At 37.9% G+C, this 14,537-nt stretch overlaps 1 protein-coding gene across 2 annotated transcripts in view; it reads right to left on the bottom strand.

The window, feature by feature from the left end:
• Positions 1-1,820: 1,820 nt before the first annotated feature.
• LOC309695487 (uncharacterized protein) overlaps positions 1,821-14,537 on the bottom strand; it is a gene marked incomplete at its 3' end in the record, with an annotated part of 35,926 nt that continues 23,209 nt past the window's right edge. Inside the window, exon 3 of one of the 2 annotated variants that reach the window (XM_082516179.1) lies at positions 1,821-2,800. In XM_082516179.1, the coding sequence (XP_082372305.1) occupies positions 2,604-2,800 (197 nt within the window). Of the gene's footprint in view, positions 2,801-3,312; positions 3,507-14,537 lie in introns of those variants that run through there. The other variant, XM_082516178.1, reaches the window with a different exon arrangement.

Below are 14,537 nucleotides of genomic sequence, written 5' to 3'. Positions count from 1 at the left end.
TGCATGTCTCCTATAACAAACTAGCCCCATTTTTAAAAATTATAGTTCAAATTGTAATAGTATTTGTATTCTGTCGTAGTAATATTATTATATTAATATAGCACAGGTTCAGTTCTCTTTGTGCAAAATGGTAGAATCTTCCTTGAAGGAGCCCTTTTTACTTTCTTACTTTGACTACATTACAGAGTCTGTACTTTTTCACTTTGACTCAAGTAATAAACTTACTTAGCTAAACTGAACATCTCTTCTCGGCACTGTAGCAATACACAGTACTATTTTCTATTAACACTGCTACATTTGTATAGTGCTTCTTTGCTACACTACCTACATTCACATATTGTACAGGTGTGTAGTTTAAGCTGCTTAAATAATGCATTGTTTGTGAGACATGTGTGCCACCCCAACATGATCACAGCTCCATCCTGGCCATCCTGTGGAAAATGTTCTTTTATTTTCATTGCAGTTTAGCTTCCCTTTTAGCTCAAGTTTGCTTAGTTTTCTAATATTTTGCATACATATTGGATTCAAAAGTTCAGAAAAAAGATACAACCACACACATTTTGAGGGCAGATCTCATCACCCATGTTTGGTTGACAAATCTGGCCAAACTGAAAGTGAAATTATTTTTATGATTTGTAAGGTCAAATAATGGTTTCAGTGGGTTTTATTTTTATTTTCTAAAGTCAAGTGTTTGTTTTTAAAGATAAAAGAGAAGACAAAAGTGTAAATGAAGATGATAATAGGCTAAACTTGTGATTGTGTGGCTCTAAAAATCTGGTTAGTCTGTGAAACAAAGCATTGGAAAAATAATAAAGTTGTTTTCTACTACAAATGTTGCTGAAGCTTCGACCTCTTCTGAGCGATAACTCAAAGATTTCTAAGCAGCTTTTGAGGTTAAATTTTTTTTTTTATTCATTAATTCTTTTATGTCACGTGTCCCCAAGAAGGATTTAAGACAGAGAAAAAATTAACAGATCAATATCATAAAACACTCACTTAAAATAAAATTTACTATTAGATGACAAATATTTAAAGCCTTAGTGGATAATAATCAGAAGCTGAGTCGTGTTAAGCCAGTTTTGAAGTGTGTATTTGCTCTTAGGTTGAGGTCTGGTGAGGGGCTGGGGTTGATGTAGTACCTGTACTGGCCACCAGGCGGCACAGACATTAAAGTGGACAGCCCGTTTACAGAAGTCACAGGTGAGCAGGTAAGAGGAAGGACAGCTAGAAGGAAGTGAGTTTTTCCACTGTCTCAGCTGTTGGTCACGTCATGTTTTCTACTCTCTGTTTTTACAAACATGACTTTTGGCCCAAGACTTTTGTAGATGTTTTAAATCTAAATGAAAGTGAAATTTGAAGCACAAGGACCAGTTAGACTCAAATATACCTGAGAAATATTAAATGTTTGTCTTGTATTAATGAAATCACAAAGCTGCAGGTTTGTGCCTCCTGATGAAATATATTTCTAGAGAAGAAAAATCAAACAGGACTTCAAATATTATGACACAGCAGTCTGGAAAATTCCTGTCTCACCTTATCAGCACCTTTTGTCTGAATGAAATTACTGTTTTTAGTTTTCTTTTAAAACATTTACAGAGGAATGAACTGAAAATGTAGCTTAGTGATGGTATACTGTGGGTGTATGTCGAGGTTGTATTGAATCAGACTTCATGTTTGGGCTCAAAGACCTGTTAAACCTGCTGCCTGGGCTCTTTTCATTTAAGCACCTCCCACAAACACAGCCACTGTTCTCAGCACTGCTGAAGCTGCCGGGCTCTAAAAAAGTCCCGTCCTCTGTGTAGAAGGAAGTCATCACAACATTTGGTTATTCAGACTTTATTCTGACTGAAACAAGGCTGCAGGCTCCGAACTCTGTTTCACAGGGACAGGCTCAGACAGTTTCACTTTAACTCAGTCACAGTGTTACATCTGTTTGTACATGCAGTGGGTTCATTCACACGCCCACATCAGTGTTTTATTTTCTTTGGACTGATTCCAGATCAGATTAAATCTGCATCGACTGGCTCAACCGGTCAGAGGTTGAGCCAAGAAATACTTTTTAAAAATCTAATATTAAAACATTTTAAGCCTATATATATATAAAAAAAAAAAAGCCATGGTAAAAACTTGGAAAAAAAGTTTAAGCCCATTTTTCAAACCCATCCGATGGTTCTCAGGCTGGATAATTGGCTCTCCTACCATAGAGTGTAGCCTAACCTATCTAGCACGTGTGTGTGTGTGTGTGTGTGTGTGTGTAATAAGAGAATATATCATTCTCACCTGTACAGTAGCTGAGTGATACATGTTTATGTGTTACAAACTTTTAAGAAAATCACGACATAATCTGTAACAATTGAAATACATTATTAAATTTTTTTATAAAATCTAATAAAATATTTTATAAACAACAGATAATGATTTAAACTGACAATTATTGTTAAAATTAGGCAGTTTGTTGGTATGGTGAGCAGGAACATCAGAGATCAAATAATTATGCAAAACAATGCAAAGTTTCATTTTGTCTTGTTTCCTGTGTCTCTCCTCTGTCAGTCTGAATGCTGAACTTACTGATAATAACCTGGAACAGCAGCAGGACTCACAGTTCAGTTATGAACCCACTGAACACAAATCATTGGATTATTTGGAAGAAGTCGCCCTCTACGATTTCTGTCGAACACAAAACCAGCAACAAAAACAACAAGAAGCATGGCAGAAACTGACAGACCAATTATAAGTCCACAATTCTGACCTCCGTCATTCTTCTCATCCTCCTTCCCTCCACTTTGTCCTCCTGACTGACCTGCAGGTGAGAAACAGGTGTGAGGTGTCAGCTGTCAGGTAGGTGATGAGTGAAGAACAGAACAGAATCCATTTCCTCTTCAAACTGCTGTCAGACATTATCTACTGCACTCTGATGTCATTTTCTGGATGCAGTTCTGTTCTTTGCTGAGACTGAGGTTGATGAAGCAGTTCCTTCTCAAGTGTCAAAGTGACATCAGGGATCCTTGTGGAGTGTTGGTGACAGCTGTCTGTTTTCATATCATTTTTGTCTCCATCTTCATCAGCAGGAGATTCACAATTCAGCCACAGAACATTTGTCTCTGTGGTTCAGTGCCATGTGAGTCCTAACATTGTTCTTTATATCTTATGTTGATCAAAACACCAACAACTGCAACAAAAACAAAAACTGACATTACTATCTGAGTCCACTGTTGGACCAACATCAGTCACTCTGAATGTTGAACTGGCTTTTCATGAATCTGAAACAAGCAGCAGGACTCACGGTTCAGTTTGGAAGCCACTGATGGAATTTCAAAGCCCCTGATCCACAGGGGGCCGGTAATCTGGATTTTGTCTACGTCTATATGTTCTGTAGATAAAAACAGCACCAACACCAACAACAACAAGCACAGCAGGAACTGACAGACCAACGATCAGTCCAACAGATCCACTCTTCTCTCCTTCATCCTTCTTCCCTCCATCTCCACCTTGTCCTCTTGTCTGACCTGCAGGTGAGAAACAGGTGTGAGGTGTCAGCTGTCAGGTAGGTGATGAGTGAAGAACAGAACAGAATCCATTTCCTCTTCAAACTGCTGTCAGACATTATCTACTGCACTCTGATCACATCACTCAGACCAGCTGCTTTCTACAAAGTCTCATCAACAACATCTTTAGAAACAAACATCAACAACCAGGAAGCAGCTTCACCTCTGATCACACACACACACACACACACACAGACACACACACACACACTGATTAAGAAAGTAAATTTTTTTCATCTCTATGGCGCATTATTTAAAACTACTTCAGCTTAAATGACAGCAGATCTACACTAAAGTCTTTTGTGTCCCATAAACAGAAAAGCATCTTGGAATATTTTCCATGTTTGTGTTTCTCTAAACTGATTCAACATTTTTACTGCAATTAAATTAATAATTTCAGCAAACACAGGGTTAAGAAAACAAAATACACTATAATATAATATCTGGTAAGAGCAGGGAGACACGGAGGCCATTTGCGTGAAAAGGGATCATCTCTGAATCAAGGAGGGGGCCTAAGGGTACATCTTTCACCATGCTCTGATTGCAGCCATTCCCTAACTCTCTGTGAATGGTACTCATGCTCTTTGTTCAGTGGTCTTTGCTCAACAACCTTGATCAATGAGTTTGGTCAGTGGTTGTTCATCGATGGTCATGACAGTTTGCATATTAACGATCAAGGAACTAACCTTACAACCTATTGTTCATTCAGTTGTGCTAGTTTCAGTCATTATGCAATGTACTGTTAATAATATTGGGGAAACCTGCAGTCAGTTGAGACTGAAGAATTCACTTTAATGAGTTATGAAATGTTTTTCCCACTGAAAACACTACATCCAGATGAACAGAATCAGCTTTTGGGATATAATATAATACCTGTGTTATACTGACACATCAATAACCAAGAAGCAGCTGAAATTAAATTCACCTTGGACTTCCACCTTCAGGGTGACTCTGCTGAGAAGCACTGGTTTCTGTCCATTGTATCCAGCCTCACATATATATGTTCCACTGTCATTCGTGGTGACATTTTTGAGACTCACAGAAAAGTTTCCAGTCTCCTTCCATTTTGGATCTGTCATATCCACTCGATTTTTGAATAATTCATGCTGGTTGTCTTTCTGAAGTTGATCATCTATGAAGCAGATGACACATGCTGATGTCAGATTAGGTTTTTCCCACCTTATCATTATTACAGTAGCATTTGTGGAACCAGAACATTCCAGAGTGGCATCGGCTTCTTGATTGACTGTTAACTCTTTTTGGTCTGAAAAAGAAATATAGAAAAACAGGAACATTATTATTAAAAATGCATTTACATTAAAATATTTTATATTCTATTTGTTACATAAAAATTATTAATGTAATATTTCATTACTTTAGAAATATCTCATTTTAACCAGATAATGAGCGGACATGCTTTCCTGATAATCTATTAATATCCAGACTGTTTAATCTTTTTGCCATAAAAATTCAGAAAAAAACTGGAACTAAAACTCCTTAATACTAAATACTAAAAGTATTTAATTTAATTTAAATGAAATGATTTAAATGGCATGTTCACTTTACACTGAATTTATCACAGATCAGATAAGATAAAGGTTGGAAAAAAGGTTTCTGCATAAAAAATGTTTACTGGTGGTTTATTCACATCCTGTACATTAAATCATGAACTTCTTTCTGTTTAAAAGACCTGAAACTTAAATTTATATCCTGATTTATATCTCAGAAAAATGACATGTCTGTAAATAAGAGACCTGTTCTGCAGTCTGGTGGAGCCTCGCTATCTGCTTCCAAACAAGCATTTCACCTCGGAGAAAGCTATCCCAGGCGTTCCATAAGGCAACGTTTAACGTAACGCAAATGTTTAAGTTCATCTCTGTTAAACACCCGCCTCCACCAGGCAAACTTCCCCGAAACCCGCCTGCTTTCCCAGGTACGTGACTGTTGCTTTAGTGAACTCGCATTTAGCGAGTTAATGAGGCTTTGGCCAATCGCTGAAACAATATGTGCTGACTAGCTAGCATGTGTTTTCAACAAGTCCCTGGCTAAGTCCCCACATCCTTGTGTAACAGTTAAAGCACTGTATGTGTGTGTGTCTCTGTGACCCTACTTCCTGCTGGTCATAAAAGTAATATCCCCTCATCCAAGCTACACCAAATTTCTCTACACAACATACAAAACAGAGTTAACAGATTACAAGCACTGAGACCCCCACTCTGCATCCACTGGGCCATTGGCCTCTTATTGTCTTACATTTACAGATACGCATATGGAGCATCTCCTGCAAACCTACTTCTATGTTATGACAAGTATGAGCTTTTATTAACCCTCAGGCCTTGTTCAAAAACACCACCCTTTCAGCTTGTTCATGGCCACAAGTGGCCACCTACAGATTAGGTCTGTAATTTTTTATTATTTTTGTTTTTTTGCCATTTTTTTTTGCATAAAGCTTTTAAGTAACTTCAGTTCTTTCCATAAATATAAAATAATTATTACTTTTTTATTTTTTAACCCTTTAAACACCAGTTTGTTTGTCCACTGCACCAGCTGGACGACAACCTCAAATCTCGCAATTTTATATAATTGCATTGCTACTGAAATTTCTTGTATTATTAATAGTAGAGTCTGGGGCATGTAATTGATTCACATCAACATTGATTATAATGCATTGTTATTTTAGTGCAGAGAGACCAAAAACATAAAAAACCCCTTTCAGCTTGTTCGTGGCCAAAAGTGGCCACCCCTTGTTTACATTTACAAAATGCTATAAAATTATTATATATTAAGAAAAATGTCCAGTTTTTTTTACATGATTTTTTAGATTAGCATCAGGGCTGTTCATCAAAATCAAAATTTCATTAAAATTCTGAAATTTAACCCTTTAAATACCAGTTAGAGCACATAATCATAACAACTCATAAATAGAGAAAATCATAAAATCCCAGTTTTTTTCTAAATAATACATGCCATCTGATTTATTTGCTAACCATGATGAAGGTTAGATGCATAGCAATAATTAACACCATCAATGACATTTGTGGAACATTGTTTTTTTCTGCAGTGGCAGAAAAACATAAAAAACCCCTTTCAGCTTGTTCGTGGCCAAAAGTGGCCACCCCTTGTTTACATTTACAAAATGCTATAAAATTATTATATATTAAGAAAAATGTCCAGTTTTTTTTACATGATTTTTTAGATTAGCATCAGGGCTGTTCATCAAAATCAAAATTTCATTAAAATTCTGAAATTTAACCCTTTAAATACCAGTTAGAGCACATAATCATAACAACTCATAAATAGAGAAAATCATAAAATCCCAGTTTTTTTCTAAATAATACATGCCATCTGATTTATTTGCTAACCATGATTAAGGTTAGATGCATAGCAATAATTAACACCATCAATGACATTTGTGCAACATTGTTTTTTTTCTGCAGTGGCAGAAAAACATAAAAAACCCCTTTCAGCTTGTTCGTGGCCAAAAGTGGCCACCCCTTGTTTACATTTACAAAATGCTATAAAATTATTATATATTAAGAAAAATGTCCAGTTTTTTTTACATGATTTTTTAGATTAGCATCAGGGCTGTTCATCAAAATCAAAATTTCATTAAAATTCTGAAATTTAACCCTTTAAATACCAGTTAGAGCACATAATCATAACAACTCATAAATAGAGAAAATCATAAAATCCCAGTTTTTTTTCTAAATAATACATGCCATCTGATTTATTTGCTAACCACGATGAAGGTTAGATGCATAGCAATAATTAACACCATCAATGACATTTATGCAACATTGTTTTTTTCTGCAGTGGCAGAAAAACATAAAAAAAAAACCCTTTCAGACTGTTCGTGGCCAAAAGTGGCCACCCCTTGTTTACATTTACAAAATGCTATAAATGTCCAGTTTTTTTACATGATTTTTTAGATTAGCATCAGGGCTGTTCATGAAAATCAAAATTTCAATCAAATTCATAATTTTAACCCTTTAAATACCAGTTAAATCACATAATTGTAATGATTTACATAGGGATAAAAGCATAAAATCCCCATTTTTTTCTAAATAATACATGCAAACTGATTTATTTTCTAACCATGATGAAGGTTAGATGCATAGCAATAATTAAAAGTATCAATGAGTTTTATGCATCTTTGTTTTTTTGTGCAGTGAGAGAAAAACAAAAAAAAAATCCCTCTCAGTTTGTTCGTGGCCAAAAATGGCCACCCCCTGTTTACATTTACAAAATGCTATAAAATTCATATATTAAAACATTTTTCTACTTTCATTGACTTGATTTTTTAAATTAGCACCGCTTCTAGTCATAAAAACCAAAATATAATTCAAATTATACTGATATTATACCCTTTGAATACCAGTCAGGTTATGTATTATTATAGTAAAAATAGTAATAAAGTTCACATCTTTTAGCATATAAATGGTGAAACCTAATATGTTTTTTTATCATCATTGCAGGTCAGTAACAGTAACTGTTACAATGATTTATTTTTACTTTATTTATTTATGTATTTATTCTTTCTTTTGTTTGGGGGGGAGGAGGAGATGAATGGCCAAAAGCAATGTCACACATGGTGTGTTAGTGGCCAGTGAGGCAATTTAGTGACCAAATAAAAGAGCTCAATATTGAGCCGGAGAACGCAATTTCATTGTTCTTTGACAATGACAATAAAAATAAATACTTGAATACTTGAATACGATCCGTGTCCTCAGCCAGGGAGCGATAATCCTTCGTGCCCGGAAGCGGAGAGTTGGCGAGGCCGGCTCTCACGAACGCCGGCAGCTGTCTGAGGAAAATGTGGGCGAAGAGAAATCCCCCGTCGTCCGGTCCGAGAAAGGACAGCATGTGCGCCATCAGTTCGAGAGCCGTACCACCACCCAGGCCTGAGAGGGAGAGGAGCTTCTCGGCTCGCTCTGCGTCGGTGAGGGCATAGCACCGAAGAAGAAGCTCCTTAGGAGCGGCGTACTCGGGTGGGTGGGTCCCGGAGGAGCGTCAACGCACGACGGGTTGCTAGCGGGTCGAGAAAAGCCACCACGTGGTGATATTTCGTGTCGTCAGCCGAGATGTCACGAAGGGAGAACTGGGCCTCCACGTGCACGAACCATGACGGGGGATCGTGAAGCCAAAAGTCCGGTGTTCTGACAAGGTAGGACGTTTGCGCCACAGCAAACGTAGCTGCAGCCGGAGGCAGAGGGCTGGCGCTGCTGATGCATCCAGAGCGGAGTCTGCGCCACCATCGGACTGCAGCATGTTCGAGTCAGGGGTCACCAATGTGGAGGTAAACACAGACGACACGAGAGCTGTCGATAAACACTGCTCGTTTATTGCTCATCACCACAGAACTCAACACTTTCACTCCAAAACACAACAACAACACTTCCTGAGAACTGAGTGGAGCCCTCCAGTGGTCTGGAGTGGAGTGGAGTGGAGTGAGTGGAGCCCTCCAATCATTGGGGGGGGGCTCCACCTCCATGCCCCCCAACCCCAATCCTCCCCCAAAGAAGAGGATTCGGGCACTGGCTAGAACTCAACATCAGTGGTGATGCAGTCAGCCTCTTTGAAGATTGTCCCCTCATCTTCTGGAGAGGAGGTTTCTTCATCTTGGGCAGATGTATTTTCTTCAAGGACAGATGACTGCTGCTGTCCTTGCTCTCTGACCAGATCATATAGGCAGTGCTTGAAGCAGTGATGACCTTCTTGCCATACAGCCAGAATAAATGATCTGGAAGCTGTTAGGCTTACTTACAGCAGTAGCTCTGTCTGCACCTGCAGAAACTCCAGGACACGTTTACAAACAGTGTTTGTTGTTGTTTGCGCTGCAGCTGCAGCTGCAGGTTTGAACTCTGCAAAATGTCCTGTGATTGGGGTTTTTTTTTGTTTTTGTTTTTATTTCTAGAGTTAATATTTTGGGTATGGTATCTTTTGATGAAAAATACAAGAGTAAAAGTGCTTTTAGCATGTGCTTCAAAGCTAAGTGACTGGGAACCTCAAAGCTCAATATCCTGCATCCACAGAAATTCACTGCAGCCTATGTAATGTTTGAATTTATTCCAGTCTATCTTGCAAATACATGTTTGTACTGCAATGTCATGCATAAACACAAACTATTAGATCCTTAAGATCAAACCTATGTCAAAATTGTTTCATTATTTTGGTCCATTGGAGTGTGGTAGGCCATCAAAGGCTGCTACTAGAAACTCAGAATATTACATGAAATTGCTTGCTTGGCCAAAAATGGGTAAATGATGTCATTTGGTAAAAAACATTAAAAACTACAATTTTCATGTGTTGACTTTAGAATGAAAGCAATTTTACCTAAATTGCATGATATAGTACTGTCAGTAACAAGGAATCAAAAAAGGTGGTTATAATGGGTTTCAATTGGCCACAAATGGCCACGATAGAACCCAAAGGAACTATTTAGTGTATAGTGAATATTATTGACATTATTAAGGAGCTGATGTTGAAAATTAAAAAATCTGACAAAAATACACACCTTTGGGAAGTTTCATTCCACTGGCATTAACAGAACAAAAATGGTTGAAAAGCGAAAAGCAAAGTGGCCACAAATGGCCAGGATAGAGCCCAGAGGTACAAGCATCAACATCCCCCAACTGTAGCTTCCTGTCTCCTTTTATGACAGTGTCAATACATTCCTTTCCCTCTACACAATTACACACACTCTCTATGGAACGCCAGGACTGCCATAATGAATTAATTAAATACACCATTAAATAATTAATTAAATGTGGCAATAATTAATTAAAATTGGAATTAATTAATTAAATAAATAGTTATGACACATGTAATTAATTAATTATTGACACATTTAATGATTTATTTATGTATTTCACATTTTAATTAATTATTGACACATTTAATTAATTATTGACACATTTAATTAATTATTTAATGATATATTTATTTATTTCATTTTGGCAGTCCTGACGCCTGGCTCTCATCATGAAATAATTTTATCTGTCAGCCTCACCCATCAAACTCAGGGGGCGGGGTTAACGCTGCCCATGCAGCTTCTCTAACATTTGATTGGTTGCCGTGCAAAGTAAGTCAAAACAGGTCGATCCTAGATAATCGATTGCTTGTGTAGACTTGGGGCAGCCAGGTATCCCAGAATGCAGATCAAATCACAGGCAGCAATGGTGGTGGTGTAGTTTTTCTGTCACCAGCTACACTTTTAACAGTGTTTTAGCCGCGAATGTCGCGACGTATGTCTGGTCAGGTTGTCAACATAGAACATGTTTGCAAAAGTGCTCAGATGTTTTCAGAGATTTCACTAGCTCTGCTAACAGTTAGCATGCAGAGTGCACCGAGGGGGTTACGTTAACCGGTTTGTTTACATATTCCACTCTCCGTGTTCCACATGTTGCATTCGCAGATTCTCATTTTCACCGAACGATCGTCTCTTTCCGCCTGGTCTTGTGTCTCTGTGCTTCTGTAACATAAAGAACGAGCTGACATTTTTCTCACGAAACCAGCGATCAGCTCAACAGACCCTCAGTTTACCTGCATGCATCCTCCTCCTCATCTGTCAGCTGTTTAACACCTGCTGCTAATTCAAGAAACACGCCTAGTTACCTGGTGATAGTCACAGTTTAACTGGGCAGCCGGTGCTCGATATAAAGCAATGTCAGCGCATTTTTCTGCACAAGATAAGTAAATATAGTGTTTTCCCCGAGCGCAGAGCTGCTGGAGCTCGTTTCCTTACAGAGCACTTTATAGGCGAGCCAGCTTTATCAGCGGCTGATGTCCAATCACCGGCACACAGCTTTGAAACCTCAGCTGAGTTTTAGCTCTCAGTGGTTAAACGCTGGACTTCATTCACTCAGGTTCTGTCTGTCGGGTCACGTTTACTTCGCTGTTTTATTTACAACTGAGCAAATCGGTTTGGCTGAGGTTAAAGTTACGTTTCATAACTGCATAGTTTCACAGACGTTTAACGGTTCACTGGCACATGTGTTAGACTGAACTATCATCTAAATATCATCTGTTTTTTAATAGTTATTCAACTGTATTCTAAGCACCAGCTGTCTGTTAGAATGTGATTTTTTTTCTCTCTCTGTTGGCAGAGGTATAAAAATGCGCAGGAAAATCTGACGTGCATGGCAAACTTCACCGACGATATTTAGGGAGGAATAAACACACATCAAACATAAATGAACCATTTGCCTGTCTCCATAATTGAGAGCATTTTCAACACTCTCTCTCTCTCTCTCTCTCTCTTTCTCTCTTTTTTTTTTTTTTTTTTTTTTTGCTTTTTCGGTCATGTTATGTTTACCTGTCAAAGGCTTGTTACAAACTATGAAACACATCGTGCAGACTTCTGGATGTTAGAAGAAAACTAATACTGCTCATGAAGGAGACTAAAGGCAGGAAGGTGTCCTTTAAAACTAAACATGTTAATAGGACCTCCCTGACTGAGTCTATGTTTGACGTTTTTTATATCTAATCTTCCTTTTCAAACATTTAAACAGCAGCGAGTCTGCAGCTGAGGGAATACAAACTCAAATTGTCGGAACAAGTTTGCTCGTTTCTTGAATTCATTTGGTGATTTATTAAATGTATAACTGTTATTCTAATCTGCTGCTGAGTCTCTTACACTTTTCTTTATGCTGTATATTTTCACGTCCCTGGAATAGTTGGCAGTTAGATAGTCAGCTGGGAAACTTTGTGTTAACTCATGGAGCTGAGGATATCGTGGATATGCTGACCTCGCTGCGTGGTGTACAGAGCGAGGTCAGCATGATTAATATTCACAATAAAAATATTAGCCGAACATCATGAAGTCTGTATGTGTTTCATAGTGTCGAACAACCTTTGTACAGTTAAAGCCAGCAGTTACTACATGACGGAAACACCAACGTTATCTCTTTTATGTGTTTATACACAGGTCACGCTGATTACTGAACAAAAACCCAAAGATCAGATGTTAAACAGATTTATTTGCTCTCTCTCCTCCTTAAACATGTTTTTAATGTTAGTTATAATTCAGAATTGGCGACTGAAATACGTAGGACACATAAGAACATCAGGAAATAAAACACCGATAAATATAACCTCAGTAAAAGAAGTCAGCGGGGGTTACTACAGCTGTGTACCGGGGCCTGCGCTTTGTCGGTGGGATTGCTTGCGAGGCGAGTGGGTCTATCCCACGCTTTGCCGTGAGACTGGGCAGACATCTCCGAAATCATCGAAACACTTTTGCAAAGAGGCTGTATCTTGACAAACCGACCAGACACATGAAGATTAAACCACTACATTCTTGGCTAAAAAAATATTAAAACGGTATTTGGTGACACACAAACAGGGTTTTTCAAAGCTCAGTTCTGTTAGCTTCCACACGCCGGTTGTTGTGTGCTAGAAACAATGGCCACCAGGCCAAAGCAATGGTTTTGACTCGATCAGCGTTAACCCCGCCCCCTGAGTTTGATGGGTGAGGCTGACAGATAAAATTATTTCATGATGAGAGCCAGGCGTCAGGACTGCCAAAATGAAATAAATAAATATATCATTAAATAATTAATTAAATGTGTCAATAATTAATTAAATGTGTCAATAATTAATTAAAATGTGAAATACATAAATAATTAATTAAATGTGTCAATAATTAATTAAATGTGTCAATAATTAATTAAAATGTGAAATACATAAATAATTAATTAAATGTGTCAATAATTAATTAAAATGTGAAATACATAAATAATTAATTAAATGTGTCAATAATTAATTAAAATGTGAAATACATAAATAATTAATTAAATGTGTCAATAATTAATTAAAATGTGAAATACATAAATAATTAATTAAATGTGTCAATAATTAATTAATTACATATATCATAACTATTTATTTAATTAATTAATTCCAATTTTAATTAATTATTGACACATTTAATTAATTATTTAATGGTGTATTTAATTAATTCATTATGGCAGTCCTGGCGCTCCATAACTCTCAAGCCTACAGCTAAGCCAAATTAAAACACACAGACAGATCCTTCCCTATTTCTCTGATCTACTGCTGGACCCTCTCATCTAAGCAAATTGAACACATCATATTCTAATAATTGTTTTCTTGTACTCACAGAGCCTACAGATATCTGAGCAGTACTGAGGAGAGCGAGCACAAGGAAAGTGGCAGGAACAGATGGCATCACCGGCCATCTGCTGCATTGCTGTGCTGACTAGCTAGCATGTGTTTTCACTTCGATTTTCAACAAGTCCCTGGCTAAGTCTGTGGTCCACATCCTTCAAGAAATCCACAATCATCCCTGCACCCAAGTACACAAAGCCCTCATGCCTGAATGACTACCGGCCAGTTGCACTGACCTCTGTGAAGGTGTTCAAGAGGCGGTTGAAGAACATCATGTCCTCCTCAATCCCAAACACCACTGATCCGCTCCAGTTTGCAGATCCACAAAGGATGCCATCGCCCGTGCCCTACACACTACCCTTAGCCACGTGCACAAGGGTGCAAACAGGGTAACTATGTGAGATTCCTCTTTGTTGATTACAGTCCAGTGTTTAACACAATAATGCCCAGTAGACTGCTCACAGAGCTGAGGGATCTAGGACTCAACAGGAGTCTGTGTGCATGGGTGTTGGAATTCCTCACTGGCAGAACTCAGGTGGTGAGGGTGGTTGAGGAGCGTATCAGGTCGCATTTCACTGTGTGTTGTACTTGTTTAACTATGGATGTAACAAATAAAGAATCTTGAATCTTCCAGATTCTCTCTCCCTTCTCTCCACCCTGACAGAAGGTTTTTCAGACAGGCTGAGCAATAAGGCTTAATTTTTTTAAACAAAATCTCATATTAATATCATTGACGAATATAGTTTTTACAAGGGCAGATTATATATTTATTTGCCCATGAGTGAGTTTGCTTATAGTGATGGAGCAAATAGAAGGAGTCAACAGAAAAAAGAAATGGCGCAAAAAAGGTTGGGGACCGCTGAT

Source organism: Aulonocara stuartgranti (assembly GCF_965226115.1).
Source record: "Aulonocara stuartgranti genome assembly, chromosome: 3".
NCBI lineage: Eukaryota > Metazoa > Chordata > Actinopteri > Cichliformes > Cichlidae > Aulonocara > Aulonocara stuartgranti.
The sequence above is the reverse complement of the archived record's forward strand: the minus strand, read 5'-3'. Positions and strand labels throughout refer to the sequence as shown.